This window comes from Scyliorhinus torazame, chromosome 3 (genome assembly GCF_047496885.1).
Source record: "Scyliorhinus torazame isolate Kashiwa2021f chromosome 3, sScyTor2.1, whole genome shotgun sequence".
NCBI classification, from domain to species: domain Eukaryota; kingdom Metazoa; phylum Chordata; class Chondrichthyes; order Carcharhiniformes; family Scyliorhinidae; genus Scyliorhinus; species Scyliorhinus torazame.
Window position 1 is genome coordinate 61297162 of NC_092709.1, and position 13252 is coordinate 61310413.

The 13252-nt window shown below is 47.3% G+C and overlaps 1 protein-coding gene across 10 annotated transcripts in view; it reads right to left on the bottom strand.

Moving 5' to 3' along the window:
* The window catches only part of kiaa1109 (KIAA1109 ortholog), a 626997-nt gene that overhangs the window by 174891 nt on the left and 438854 nt on the right, over nucleotides 1-13252 (bottom strand). For all 10 annotated transcript variants that reach the window (XM_072495716.1, XM_072495713.1, XM_072495719.1 and 7 more), the window contains 4 exons: nucleotides 7999-8243; nucleotides 7798-7903; nucleotides 7011-7108; nucleotides 5418-5612 (listed from right to left, as the gene is read on the bottom strand). In XM_072495716.1, coding sequence (XP_072351817.1) covers nucleotides 5418-5612; nucleotides 7011-7108; nucleotides 7798-7903; nucleotides 7999-8243 — 644 coding nt within the window. The remainder of the gene's footprint in view (nucleotides 1-5417; nucleotides 5613-7010; nucleotides 7109-7797; nucleotides 7904-7998; nucleotides 8244-13252) is intronic.

Below are 13252 nucleotides of genomic sequence, written 5' to 3' on the forward strand. Positions count from 1 at the left end.
TTGGAAAGTAAAAGAATGGAAATAATTTTGCTGGCCCGCACAAGATGGGATCATGGTAGGAGGCAGTAAAATGGGGACTGGGGAAACCAAGCTGATATGCCCCCTGGCTATGTTCCGCTGCTATTGGAGAAATTTACTGACGGCAGGACCGGCAGTAAAACTGAAGGGGAATTATTACCGGCAGTAAAACTGAAGGGGAATTATTACCAACCAGTCGTGATTGTTACCAGCACCCATTTCTGGCCACTGTCAGCACTCTGACTCTGGGAGAATATTGTCCCATGTCTGAGAACTGGAGAACGGTAAAAATAATACCAACTCCGAAGAATCGGTGGAAAGGTGAAGATGATTCTAAAAACAGGCCACTAAGTCCATTATCTACTGGAAATAAAAGCATGAGAAAGTATCATAGAAGAAGCAACAATGAAACACCTAAAGAATGATGCCTAGAGCAAGTCCAAATAATTTTACAGGAGGGAGATCAAGTCTTTAAAATCTATTGAACTTCAAATAGATAATTGATCGACTGGCAAAAGTTGTATATTTAGGTTTTAGCTAGGTTTTTGGCATACTACCAATGGAGATAAGTTTTAGTCCAGAGGGCATGAAATAGGGGACCCCTCTTGGAGCAGAGATCAGAGATTCTCTCAGTCGAGGAGGCTATATGTTGCATGGGTGTGGAGGGAACATCAGAATGGGGGAAAAAAAGATGATAAAGGACACTGCATTCGTACTTGGATCACATTGTTCATAAATTATCTGAAAACAGGAAGATAAATAAAGCTGTAAAAAATTACCAAAGGGTGAAAGAAAAAACATTAGAAATAACAGGATAAAATATAGAGGCCTCTAAAATGATATGGGACTGTACTGACAAATGGCGCATTTTATATGAACAAATGCAAGATCACTCGAATAGAAAAGAGGAAATAACAGTGGGGATAAAAGGCACACAAGTCATTTATTCGTGGTTAGTTCATTGATGTCATCAGAAGTGTCTGCAACAGCAGAAAACAAAGCAAAAACATCTTTAAAATCCTGAAGGACTGTTAGTGAGCTGGTACAGGCTGACCTCATGTGTTGCATATCGTTTTTCTATCAAAGAGTAGTGGGAACACCCCCGAGTGTGTATAGAAGAAGACAAATAAACTGACACGAGAGATTAGGCACCAACATTATGAACAGAGATGAATCAAGGAATATTTACACAAGACAAAAGATAGCACAAGTGTGGCCTTATCAGAGATGGAGAGAGGAGAGTGAGTGCGAGAGAGAGAGAGAGGGAGGGGGGGGGGGAGGAGTGTGGGAGTGTGAGTGGAGAGATGAGAGCATGTGTGAGAGAGAGGTGAGAGTGTGAGAGAGAGAGGTGTGAGTGTGAGAGTTGATTGTGTGCGCGCATCTGATATGAGAATCTAGCTCTCCAATAGCCCTCATAATAGTAAACAAATTTGTGAACATAAGTAGCATCACTCTTCCCAGTAAAAAAGACAAGGTTGAAAAAGAGAACTTTTTAATTATAATAAATGAATACATACAAGGAATAGAATATACTTTTATAAAATTGTTTACATTTGTACCTGTTGCCCCAAAACAACCAACTTTTGTGGTTGAACTCTTTCAACCTAATAAGAATGTTTCTCAGGAGTTCTGTCAGTACTCTTCTGAGGTTTGTAGTGTTCCTTGGCTGGAAAAGTTTTGGAAACCATGCTATACTCTATGAACGAATTATCCTTATTTATGATTTGAATTTTTCACCATCCTCTTGTAGCTCTGCATTTAGGTTTTTCAAATGTAGTGAGCAGCATAATCAAAGACCCCTCCCATCCGGCTTACTCATTCTTCCAACTTCTTCCATCGGGCAGGAGATACAAAAGTCTGAGAACACACACTAACAGATTCCAAAACAGCTTCTTCCTCACTGTTACCAGGTTCCTAAACACCCTCTTATGGACTGATCTGATCTCTTCGCACATCTTCTCTACTGAGTAGTACTACTCTCCTGTATGCTTCACCCGATGCCTAAGTCTATGTATTTACATTGTGTATTTTATGTTTGCCCTATGTACTTTCTTTTCATGTACAGAATGATCTGTCTGAGCTTCACGCAGAACAATAGTTTTCACTGTACTTCTATACACGTGACAATAAACAAATCCAGTCCAATCCAATCCAATGTTCTATAACCATCGATAGTCATTGGGTGCGATTTTGAGCCTGTGTTAGCCATGCGTGAGATCGCCGACGTGGGCAGAAAGTCCGTACTGAATAGTGTTTCCCGATTTTCCACATCCCCCGCCGATGAAATCATGAGGTGCACCCCCACAAAGGGCGAGAACGTAACTTTAATGTTTTTCAATACATTTCAATGTAATTACCCTGACCCTGCCACATGATTCCCCCTCACTGAATATTCAAACCTCTCCAACGTGAGGGTTTACAACAGCTATTTGAAGATTTGACTCAGTCGAGGGGATCTCCTCAAGGAAACAAGGTAAGTATATCCCCTGGGGGGAGAGAGACAGGCCAGGTTAGCACAGTGCCAACTTGTGCCAAGGGACAGCGCCGGGGGAAGGGACTCTGGGTGCCACATTGAGGGGGGTTCCCCGTATATGTGGTGGGGGGGGTGGGGGTGGGAGAGCACCAAGGCCACTGAGGGGGTAACTTGCACGCATGGGGGGTAATGGAGGGAGCAGGTAGTGATGTGGGGTGGGGGATGCCAGTCATGCGTCCATAGTTATGAGGGGCGGGGCGAAGTTGGTCTTCAGTTCTGAGCAATCTCTGTGGAGCTGGTTTTGCCAGAGAGGCTCAAGATCTGGAGTGAAAACTGTTCTGTGCAACTGGAAAGCTACACAGCGGTTTTCTTTTTTTAAAAAATGTTTTTATTCTCCATTATCACATTTTCCTTCAAAATCTACACCCCACCCACAGACAGTAAACGGTAACAAATACAAAATCAATCCCCTTAACAATAACAACGATCCCATCCTCCCACCACCCCAAACAACGGCCCACCTGTCAATATATGCATCCAATAAAACAAACCCTCCCAAGGTGGAAACAAAAAACAAAGGAGAAAAAGAAAAAGGAGTCCGGGACCGCCCATGGTCACCATTAACCTATAGAGTCCATTCCCCCTCACCCCCCAGCCCTACACTCAATGCCATCCAACCTCTGAAAGAGTACCGTTACATGATACCCAAGAGTTGTAAACAGCCCCCCGTCTCCAACTCCTCCCGTCCACTGCCTCTTGTAAAACTCCTCCCCCAACCTCGGTTCCTTCCCCCCAACTTTCCACCCCGGCTAGACCACTCGGACCCTGTTCTGCCAAACTCCGATGGCCGCAGCCCTTCCCCCCACCTCACTCCCGTTCATTGGCCGGCTTAAACCGGCCATCGAGGTAAGTTGATCACCGTGCTGCAATAATGTGTCCTCCACTTCCCTAAGCGCCTCCCCTTGCTCCCGCACCTCCGCCACTGCGCTCGCCACCGCCGTCGTCACCGGGGAAATCGCCTCCTCCACCAGCACACTCAAAACCTCCCTCATCTCCTTCCTCATTGTCTCCATGCATTTTGTAAACTGCCTTTCAAATTCCGCAGCCATCACCTTAGTTATTTCTTCTGCCATAAGCAATGCCGAGTCGGTGCTCCAGCCTCCATTTCCCTTGGTGACCCCGGGGTGACCTTTCCACTCCCCGACGGACCTTCAGTTGTTTTATTTACGGCCATTTTTTTGCTCAGCCTCGACATTTTCCTTTACTGTGCCTACACTGTGCCTCCTCTGTGCCTTCTCCCTGCTTTTGCCGCCTCCGTGGACCCTGGGACCTGACTTAAAGCCCCAAAAATGCCGTTCCCGAACGGGAGCCCACCGTCACTGGAAGTGTCCCCTACACAGCGGTTTTCAATCTGAGCCTGACACATTGAAACAATATGGTAAGATTCCACCTGTTGTGTACCAATGTCCCACCAAATTGCTGTGGAAGAATGACGAGATAATTTACATTAGCTTTTTTTTCCAATTAATTCAGTTATGGGCAGTGGATGTCACTGGCAAGACCATCAGTTATTGTCTATTCCTAATTATCCTTGAGAAAGTGGTGGTTAGTCCTGAAGCTCTGCAGGTTGAGGTGAATGCACACTCATTGTACAGTTGGGTATGTCATTCCATGATTTAGACCAGTGACAATGAAGGAACACCAATATATTTTCAAATCAGGATGAGGTGCTGCCATGTGCCTGCTATCCTTGTCCTTTAGGTGGTGGAGTTCATGGATTTGGGGATGGGGTGATTGCAGTCAGAAAAGCCTTGGCGAGATGTTGCAGAAGATCTTGTAAGTGGTACATACTGCAGTCACGTTGTGCTAGTGGTGGAGGGAGTGAATATGCAAAGGCATGATGGGGTGCCACTCAAGATGGTTGTTTTGTCCTGGACGGTGACCAGCATCTTGAACGTTGTGGACCTGCATTCATCCAGACAAGTGGAAATTATTCTATCGCATTTATGATTTTGGCTTGTCGGTGGCAGCAAAACTTTGTGGAATCGCGAAGTTAGTTGTAACTGCAGAAAACCTAGCCGCTGACCTCTCTTGTAGCCACAGTATTTATATGGTTGGTCCAGTTAATGTTTTGATCAATGGTGGCCCACAGGATGTTTGATGGTGGGGAATTTCACAATTGAAATGTCACTGAATGTCAAGGGTGGTGGTTAGAAATTCTTCCTTGTTAGCACTTTAAACTCCCTACTGCATGTCTCACTATTTTTTTCCCGCAGTTTTCTTTCTTTGTCTTTCCCAGTTTTCTGAAAGATCCAACTCGTGCTGGGACACAGTTCCTCACATTGGGTTTTGTTATGGTTATGGTACAAGACTCGCAAATCATACATTCTGAATTCAAATCGTGCTTTGGCAAACTTTGAAACTGTCAGATTTTGAGACTGACCTCAATAATTCTGGTCATTTCAGGGCTGGGAGGCTCAAGTGGCTGAATGGCCACTCCTGCTCCTATTTCTTAGCAACAAAAAATGAACAAAACATGAATATAAATGTGTAAAAGCCCAATCATTCACTAATGTCTCTCTAAGGTATTCTTTAACAACCTCTCAGTTGTAATTAATAACATGGGACTAACATCTAAAAGACCCACTTGCCTCTCAGGTCAACTGGAAATGGGCAATAAAGAGACCATGTTAGAAGTGCCGATGTTCAAAGAACAAATGTAAAGAATTAAGCAATTTAGGAAGTCTCTGTTTTGTTTTTAAAAGAACAGATTGGTTAATTCATTTTATATATTTGCTGTTTTATTCTGTACATCATCAAAACAATTCCTTCTCTTAATTTCATTACATCACATTTTGGAATATGCAAAGCATTGAAATGCAATTCACTGCTATACAGTTAGCATTTTGAATATGATAAAACATACCTGATGTTTGACAATTTGTCCTAATGCCAGGTTCAGGTCAACCTGACATTTACCAAAAAGTTTCAGATAGCTGCTGTTACGGCCTGCACCTGGCTGAGCCTTAGTTTGGATGCGATTTGAAAGTTCCAGTTCAATTAACCCAGTCTCTAACCTTACAGCTCTCATGGAAGGGGTAGTTGCTGTAACTTGGATACCCTGAACAAGAAGCAACACAGTAGACATTGATTTTGAAATTTGCAACGCAGTTATTTTTTTTTTTGCTTCCCAACATTTTATAGCAGGTTAAATTTAGAGCAGTGGTCTCAATACTTTCTCCATTGAAAAAGTTAATGCATTAGACAACTGCCAAAACTTGATCAAAACAGAATGCATCATAGTTATGTGCGACATTAATTCTAATATTTGTTGTAATCCCAAAACACAATTTGAAGAAAAAAATCATGTTGGTATATCCTTTGCAAGACGTAGCTTAGAAAAATTACGTAATGCATCACACAGAATCTCCTTTCCAGTACCCAATAAATATTCCCATAACTCAAAGTCACTTATTTTTCACCACCTGAACTGAAGTTGAGAAAATGTTCTTTTTGAAGTTCACGCAGACAAAAGTAAAAAATAATCTGATAGGGACTTACAAAAGATATTTGTAGAAGGGCGACACGGTGGCCCAGTGGTTAGCACTGCTGCCTACGTCGCTGAGGACCCGGGTTCGATCCCCGCCCCGTGTCACTGTGTGGAGTTTGCACATTCTCCACGTGTCTGCGTGGGTTTCACCCCCACAACCCAAAGATGTGCCACACTAAATTGCCCCTTAATTGGAAAAAAATTGGGTACTCTAGATTTATAAAATAAAAAAAAGATACTTAGAGAGACCTTGATTCAATCACTAAATGGTATGTGGCATTCAAAAGTACATAGAAAACGAATCAGGGGGCAATAACAAAATACAGCAAACATTTATACGCACTTGATTAAAATGAACGTCTCACTACAACAGACAGATTTGGCAAAGTTAAATATTCCAAAAAGGATATTAAGTACTATTATATTATTCTATCTAATACCAAATCCACAACACAACATTCTTATATGAATTCAAATCCTTCACAAGTAAGCCAAAATTCAATGTCACTTAAAGCTTGGCCATAGTTAAAAAATGAGGAGTCTGCCCTCTGCATCATGTATTTTACTGTGTTTGGTACATTTCCTTTTGGTTGTGGAAGTGGAAGTGGGATAAGTACCACATATCACTTTTCACACATTAAACTGACATAATGGACGCGATTCAGTGGACAGAAGGTAAAATCTGCTTTTGGGGGGTGAGGAGGAGGATTGTTTCTCAGCGATTGCAGCACCGAGAATCATCCATTATTTAATGGCACACTACCGGCTTTCTTTGGCCTCGGGGAGTTTCTCCTCACTGAGGCCACACTTGGAGAGATTTCCTGCTGACAAGCAGATCTCGGGAGGCCTTCTGGCTGCCGGGAAGCACACGGGAGGCCTCTCCCGGCAGCGTCACGCGCAACATGTCTGGTGGATCGTGCCCTTTATCTATATTTAATCTTTTATATTTATTACAATTGAAGTTATTACCTTAAATTGCAGATTCAAAGAGTACAGCAATATTTTTGGCTTTTCTCCATCCATTAAAATATCATGTTCATTCCACAGTGGGATAGGCTGTTCCCCTCCTACAGATAAACACAACATTGTAAAAATATACATTGCAATGTTGATATTTATATTTCCATACAAAGGAAAGTTTTTCAAAAGTTTTTATTTTGAGTATCCTGAATAAAGATACTGCTGCTGGATAGGAGTAATCCCAGAAGTGGAAGCTATTGCTAAAGGAATATTCCTGAAAAAATCTGGTTTTCCAGCAGCTCAGAATGCAATCCAATGCTGCTCTTTTTTTCCTATTTTGTCCCATTATGCTGGTAGATGCAGCTGTCAATTGCAACAGCAGTGTTAATGCCTTTACTGCAGTTAACAGACCTGGATCAAGCCCAACTCATTCATTTTGAAGGCTGATGTTGATCACATTGGATCAATTGTGATTCTAAAAAAATCATATTGAGCACAACAGCAAAGAGCAGTTATCTCAAGATTCTTCATTCCCCAGTGATCTTTTCTGTAATTCATAAAAATGATTATTCTTCAAGAATTACAAATTGTACATCAATGTATCAGGAAATTATCCTGTTCTTAGTGGTCTAACAAGAACAAAACACATATATTAAAGGAGAGCCAAAAACTAGGGAACATAAAAAACAGAAATTGTTTGATTATATTCAAAAGGAGTAAAACATCTTAATGAGCAATAATGTAGATGAACGATTTTTAAAATTAATCACAAATTGAAAGGAAATTTCCCACATACCAGAGACTTTCTGAATAACTTCATTGACTTCCTTCATGAAAACTTTCTGTACAAAGACTAGTTGATTCAAAAGATCTGTTGTCAAGTTGTGCTCAAAGGAACCAACCTATAAACAAACAATGAACATCATTACAACTAAAGGAAGCTTTATAAATTCATCAATCTCTATGCAACTTGATAAATGTCGAACCACAACCGTACCTCAGCAACACAACGTAAATAGTTTCCCTGCAGATAATTGCCTTGTTTCAATGGGAATTCGTCCCCATTCCAGGATTTGTCGGGGTAACTTTCATGCTCCTCCATGATGTATTCTCCGGACATGGTGACTTGTGGTAGGTTAAGGCTGGCTGATGGAGGTAATGCTGCCATATCAACAGGAGTCACTTTGGACTGGAAACGCAGTCTGTGATTCGGCAGCTCAAATGTGAACCTAGTTTGGGCTCCTAATGTTTGGAAGAGCACATTTTATTATCACAACGTTTCTATTGGTGTCCATCACAGCATGTAACAAAGTATTCCTGATAATTACATAGGTCAGGATTTTACGGCCTCGCAATGACATGTCTTCCCCCCCCCCCCCCCCTCCCCCCTGACAGATGCGGCGGGCCGTTTAGACTGCCATTTTACTTCGGCGTAATCATAATATTTTGTTAAAATTCATTTGCGGGATGTGGGCATCGCTGGTTAGGCCAGCATTTGATGCTTGACGGCCATCCCTAGTTGCCCTTCAGTGGTGAGTAGCCTTCTTGAACTGCTGTAGTCCCTGAGGTATAGGTACACCCACTGTGCTGTTAAGGAGGGAGTTCCAGGATTTTGCCCCTGCAACAATGAAGTAACAGTGATATATTTCGAATTGGTGAGTGACTTGGAGGGGCTCCACGTATCTAATCTCTTGTCCTTCTAGATGGTAGTAGTCATGGGTTTAGAAGGTGCTGTCTAAGGAATCCTGGCGAGTTACTGCAGTGCATCTTGTAGATGGTACACACGGCTGCTACTGTGCTTCGGTGGTGGAGAGTTTGAATGTTTGTGGAAGGGGGAGCAATCCCAAGCGAGCTGCTTTGACCTGGATGGTATCAAGCTTCTTGAGTGTTGTTGGAGCTGCACTCATCCAGGCAAGTGGAGAGCATTCCATTACACTCCTGACTTGTGCCTTGTGGTGGACAGATTTTCGGGGGGGTTCTGGAGGCGAGATGCTCGCCGTAGTATTCCAAGCCTTTGATTTGCCCTGGTAGCCATAGTATTAATATGGCTAGTCCAGTTCAGTTTCTGATCAATAATAACCCACAGGATGGTGATTGCCATTGATCAATATCTTGCTGGGCGGGCGAGGCCGTAAAATCCAAGCCACAGAGTCCACTGAAAACATATGGATAACATTGTTCATTTTAGAGAACTATGAGGTCCAACTTCATCCCAGTTGTCTCAGTAACCAAAAACCCTTTCGTGTATTTGCCTCCTATTCCTCAGTTCACACACCTTCAAACTTCAATCAAACAAAAGAAAATGCACAATAGAGAAGTACAGTAATCCCAATGTCAATAATAAGTAAAAAGAGTACTTCATGGTACTACGATATATAATGGAGCCTTTTATCCATATTAAAAAACTATGGGCAGACTTCCGGTTGCGGCTATGCAGAGCTAAGTCGCACGTTCGGCAGCTCCCGCACAAAACGGACTTTTGGCTCTTTTCAGGCCACCCGATGGAATTTTTTCGACGTTTCCCGCTGTGGGAAGGAGAGTAAAATAGTTCCCCGACAGTATATGGCTTTTACCAGGAGCGAGGCGACTAAAAAAGTGGTGGTGGACCCGAAGAAGGTGCGAGGGAAGAAGAACAAAATGGGGATCAGGCAGCGTGGATGCAGTGGGCGCAGGAGCAACAGGAGTTTATCCAGTGCTGCTTCAGGGAGATTAAAGCGGACCTGCTTGAGCCGATGAAGACTTCTATCGATAAGCTGCTGGAGACACAGAAGGCCCAGGGGGTGGCGATCCGCGAGGCCCGACAAAAGATCTCCGACAATGAGGATGAGATCCTAGGCCTGGTGGTAAAAGTGGAGGCGCACGAGGCGCTCCACAAGAAATGACAGGAGAGGTTCGAGGAGATGGAGAATCGGTTGAGGCGGAAGAACTTGCGGATTTTGGGCCTCCCGGAGGGGCCGGACGAGGGGGCCTATGTGGTCACCATGTTGAACTCGCTGAGGGGAGCGGGGTCCTTCCAGGGGCCCCCGGAGCTGGAAGGAATCCATAGAGTGCTGGCGAGGAGGCCCAAGGCTAACGAGCCTCCGCGGGCGGTGCTGGTGCGGTTTCATCGGTTTGCTGATCGGGAGTGTGTGCTCAGGTGGGCCAAGAAGGAGAGGAGCAGCAGGTGGGAGAACGCGGAGGTTCGAATATACCAGGACTGGAATGCGGAGGTGGCGAAGAGGAGGGCCGGGTACAACCGAGCGAAGGCGGTGCTGCATAGGAAGGGGGAGAAGTTTGGCATGTTGCAGCCGGCGCGACTGTGGGTCACCTACAAGGACCGGTACCATTATTTTGAGTCTCCGGAGGAGGCGTAGACCTTTGTTCAGGCCGAGAAGTTGGACACAGATTGAGGGTCGGAATGGGCGTTTGGGGATTGCGGTTGATATGTTACTTTTTGAGGGGGGGGGGGGGGTCCTTTGCTCTTGTTTTTTTTTCTTTCTGGTTGGGTGAGGGTGGTTAGGGCGGGTTGGGCACGGTTTTGGTTGGGTTGGTCGGGGAGCTCTTGGAGGGGGGTAAGCAAATGGAACAGGGGTGGATGGCCGGCAGTGTGATGGGGCCCCGCGGGGGAGGGGGAGGCCTGAGTCGGGGGTGAGGGGGCTGGGCCTGTAAAAGGAGATGCGTCAGAGGTGGCGGGGCCAGGTAGGTGGTAAGCGCGGGCTTTTTCCCGCGCTGAAGACTGGAGGGGGCGGGGCCGGGACAGGGAAGCGGGGGTTGTTTCCCGCGCTTGGGATGCAAGGGGGAGGTGGAGAGCCTGCGGATGGGGAATGGGTGTGTCACACAATGGGAGGAGTCGAAGGAGAGGCAGGAGTGGCCGGGGTCAGCAGGAGTCAGCTGACTTGCGGAAGTGCAATGGGGGGAGTAAAGCAGCTAGGAGGGGTCCTAGCCGGGGGGGGGGGAATAGAGTTGCTCTGGTCAAGGGGGAGCTGGAGCGAGTGGGGGGGGGTCGAGACGGGGGACTGTCGCTGTGGGGTGCGGGCGCGTGGCTGGCCGAGGAGGGGTTATGGCTAGTCGGCGGGGGAGGGGGGCGGGTAGCCCCCTGATCCGGCTGATAACCTGGAATGTAAGGGGACTGAAGGGGCCGGTCAAGCGGGCCCGCGTGTTCGCGCACCTGAAGGCGGATGTGGTCATGCTCCAGGAGACACACCTGAAGGTGGCAGACCAGGTAAGATTGAGGAAAGGGCGGGTAGGTCAGGTGTTTCATTCGGGGCTGGATGCCAAAAATCGAGGGGTGGCGATCTTGGTGGGAAAGAAGGTGTCATTCAAGGCGTCGATGGTGAGGGTAGACAGGAGGTATGCGGAGGTGCCTGAGGAAGGACTGTTGAGGAAGAGGCGCAGCCTCCAGGCCGAATTCGACCTAATGACCACCTGGAAGGCGGAGGTGCAGTGGAGGAAGGCCTAGGGGGCGATTTATGAGTATGGGGAAAAGGCTAGCCGGGTGCTGGCGCATCAGCACCGGACGCGGGAGACAATTAGGGAGATCGGGGGAGTTAAGGACAGGGGAGGGAGTGTGGTGCGGAGTGGGGTTGGCATCAATGGGGTCTTCAGGGACTTTTACGAGGAATTGTATCGGTCCGAGCCCCCACTGGAGGAGGGAGGGATGGGCCGCTTTCTGGACCAATTGAGGTTTCCGAAAGTGGAGGAGGGACTGGTGGCGGGATTGGGGGCCCCAATTGGGCTGGAGGAGCTGACCAAAGGGATAGGGAGCATGCAGGTGGGGAAGGCACCGGGGCCGGACGAGTTCCCGGTCGAATTTTATAAAAAATATGTGGACCTGTTGGGCCCGTTGCTAGTTAGGACCTTTAATGAGGCAAGGAAGGGGGGGGTTGCTTTGCCCCCGACGATGTCCTGGGCACTGATATTCTTGATCCTGAAGCGGGACAAGGATCCCCTGCAGTGTGGGTCTTACAGGCCGATTTTGCTGCTGCACGTAGATGCCAAGGTGCTGGCGAAGGTCTTAGCCACGAGGATTGAGTGCCACAAGTCATCCACGAAGACCAGTCGGGGTTCGTGAAGGGGAGGCAGTTGAACGCGAATGTGCGGAGGCTTCTGAACGTTATCATGAAGCCGGCGAGGGAGGGGGAGGTGGAGATAGTGGTGGCAATGGACGCTGAGAAAGCCTTCGATAGGGTAGAGTGGGGGTACTTGTGGGAGGTGCTGAAGAGGTTTGGGTTTGCGGCGGGGTTTGTCAGGTGGGTCAGGCTGTTGTATGAGGTCCCGATGGCAAGTGTGGCCACAAACAGGAGGAGGTTTGAGTACTTTCGGTTGCACCGAGGGACGAGGCAGGGGTGTCCCCTGTCCCCCCTGCTCTTCGCACTGGCAATTGAACCCCTGGCTATGGCACTGAGGGAGTCGAGGAACTGGAGGGGATTGGTGCGGGGTGGGGAGGAACATAGGGTGTCGCTCTATGCGGACGACTTGCTGTTATATGTGGCGGATCCGGTGGGGGGAATGCCGGAGGTAATGAGGATCCTCAGGGAATTCGGGGATTTCTCGGGGTACAAGCTCAACATGGGGAAGAGGGAGCTGTTCGTGGTTCACCCAGGGGACCAGGAGAGGGGGATTGGCGAGCTCCCACTAAAAAGGGCGGAGAGGAGCTTCAGGTATTTGGGGGTCCAGGTGGCCAGGAGCTGGGGGGCCCTGCATAAGCTTAATTTCACAAGGCTGGTGGAGCAAATGGAGGAGGAGTTCAATAGGTGGGACGCGTTGCCGCTGTCCTTGGCGGGTAGGGTGCAGTCAGTTAAAATGACGGTGCTCCCAGAGTTTTTGTTCCTGTTTCAGTGCCTCCCCGTGTTTATCCCGAAGGCCTTTTTTAGGTGGGTTAACAGGAGTATAATGGGGTTTGTGTGGGCGCGAGGGTGAGAAGGGTGTTCCTGGAGCGGAGTAGAGATAGGGGGGGCTAGCGCTGCCTAACCTCTGTGGTTACTACTGGGCCGCCAATGCGACGATGGTTCGCAAGTGGGTGATGGAAGGGGGGGGGCTGCATGGAAGAGGCTGGAGACGGCATCTTGTGTGGGTACGAGTCTGGGGGCGCTGGCAACGGCGCCGCTCCCTCCAAGGAGGTATACCATGAGCCCGGTAGTGGCGGCTGCCCTCAAAATCTGGGAGCAGTGGAGGAGGGGGGAAGTTGGGGCCTCGATGTGGACCCCAGTACGGGGGAACCACCGGTTCGTCCCAGGGAGAACAGATGGAGGATTTTCGGGGTGGCACGGGGA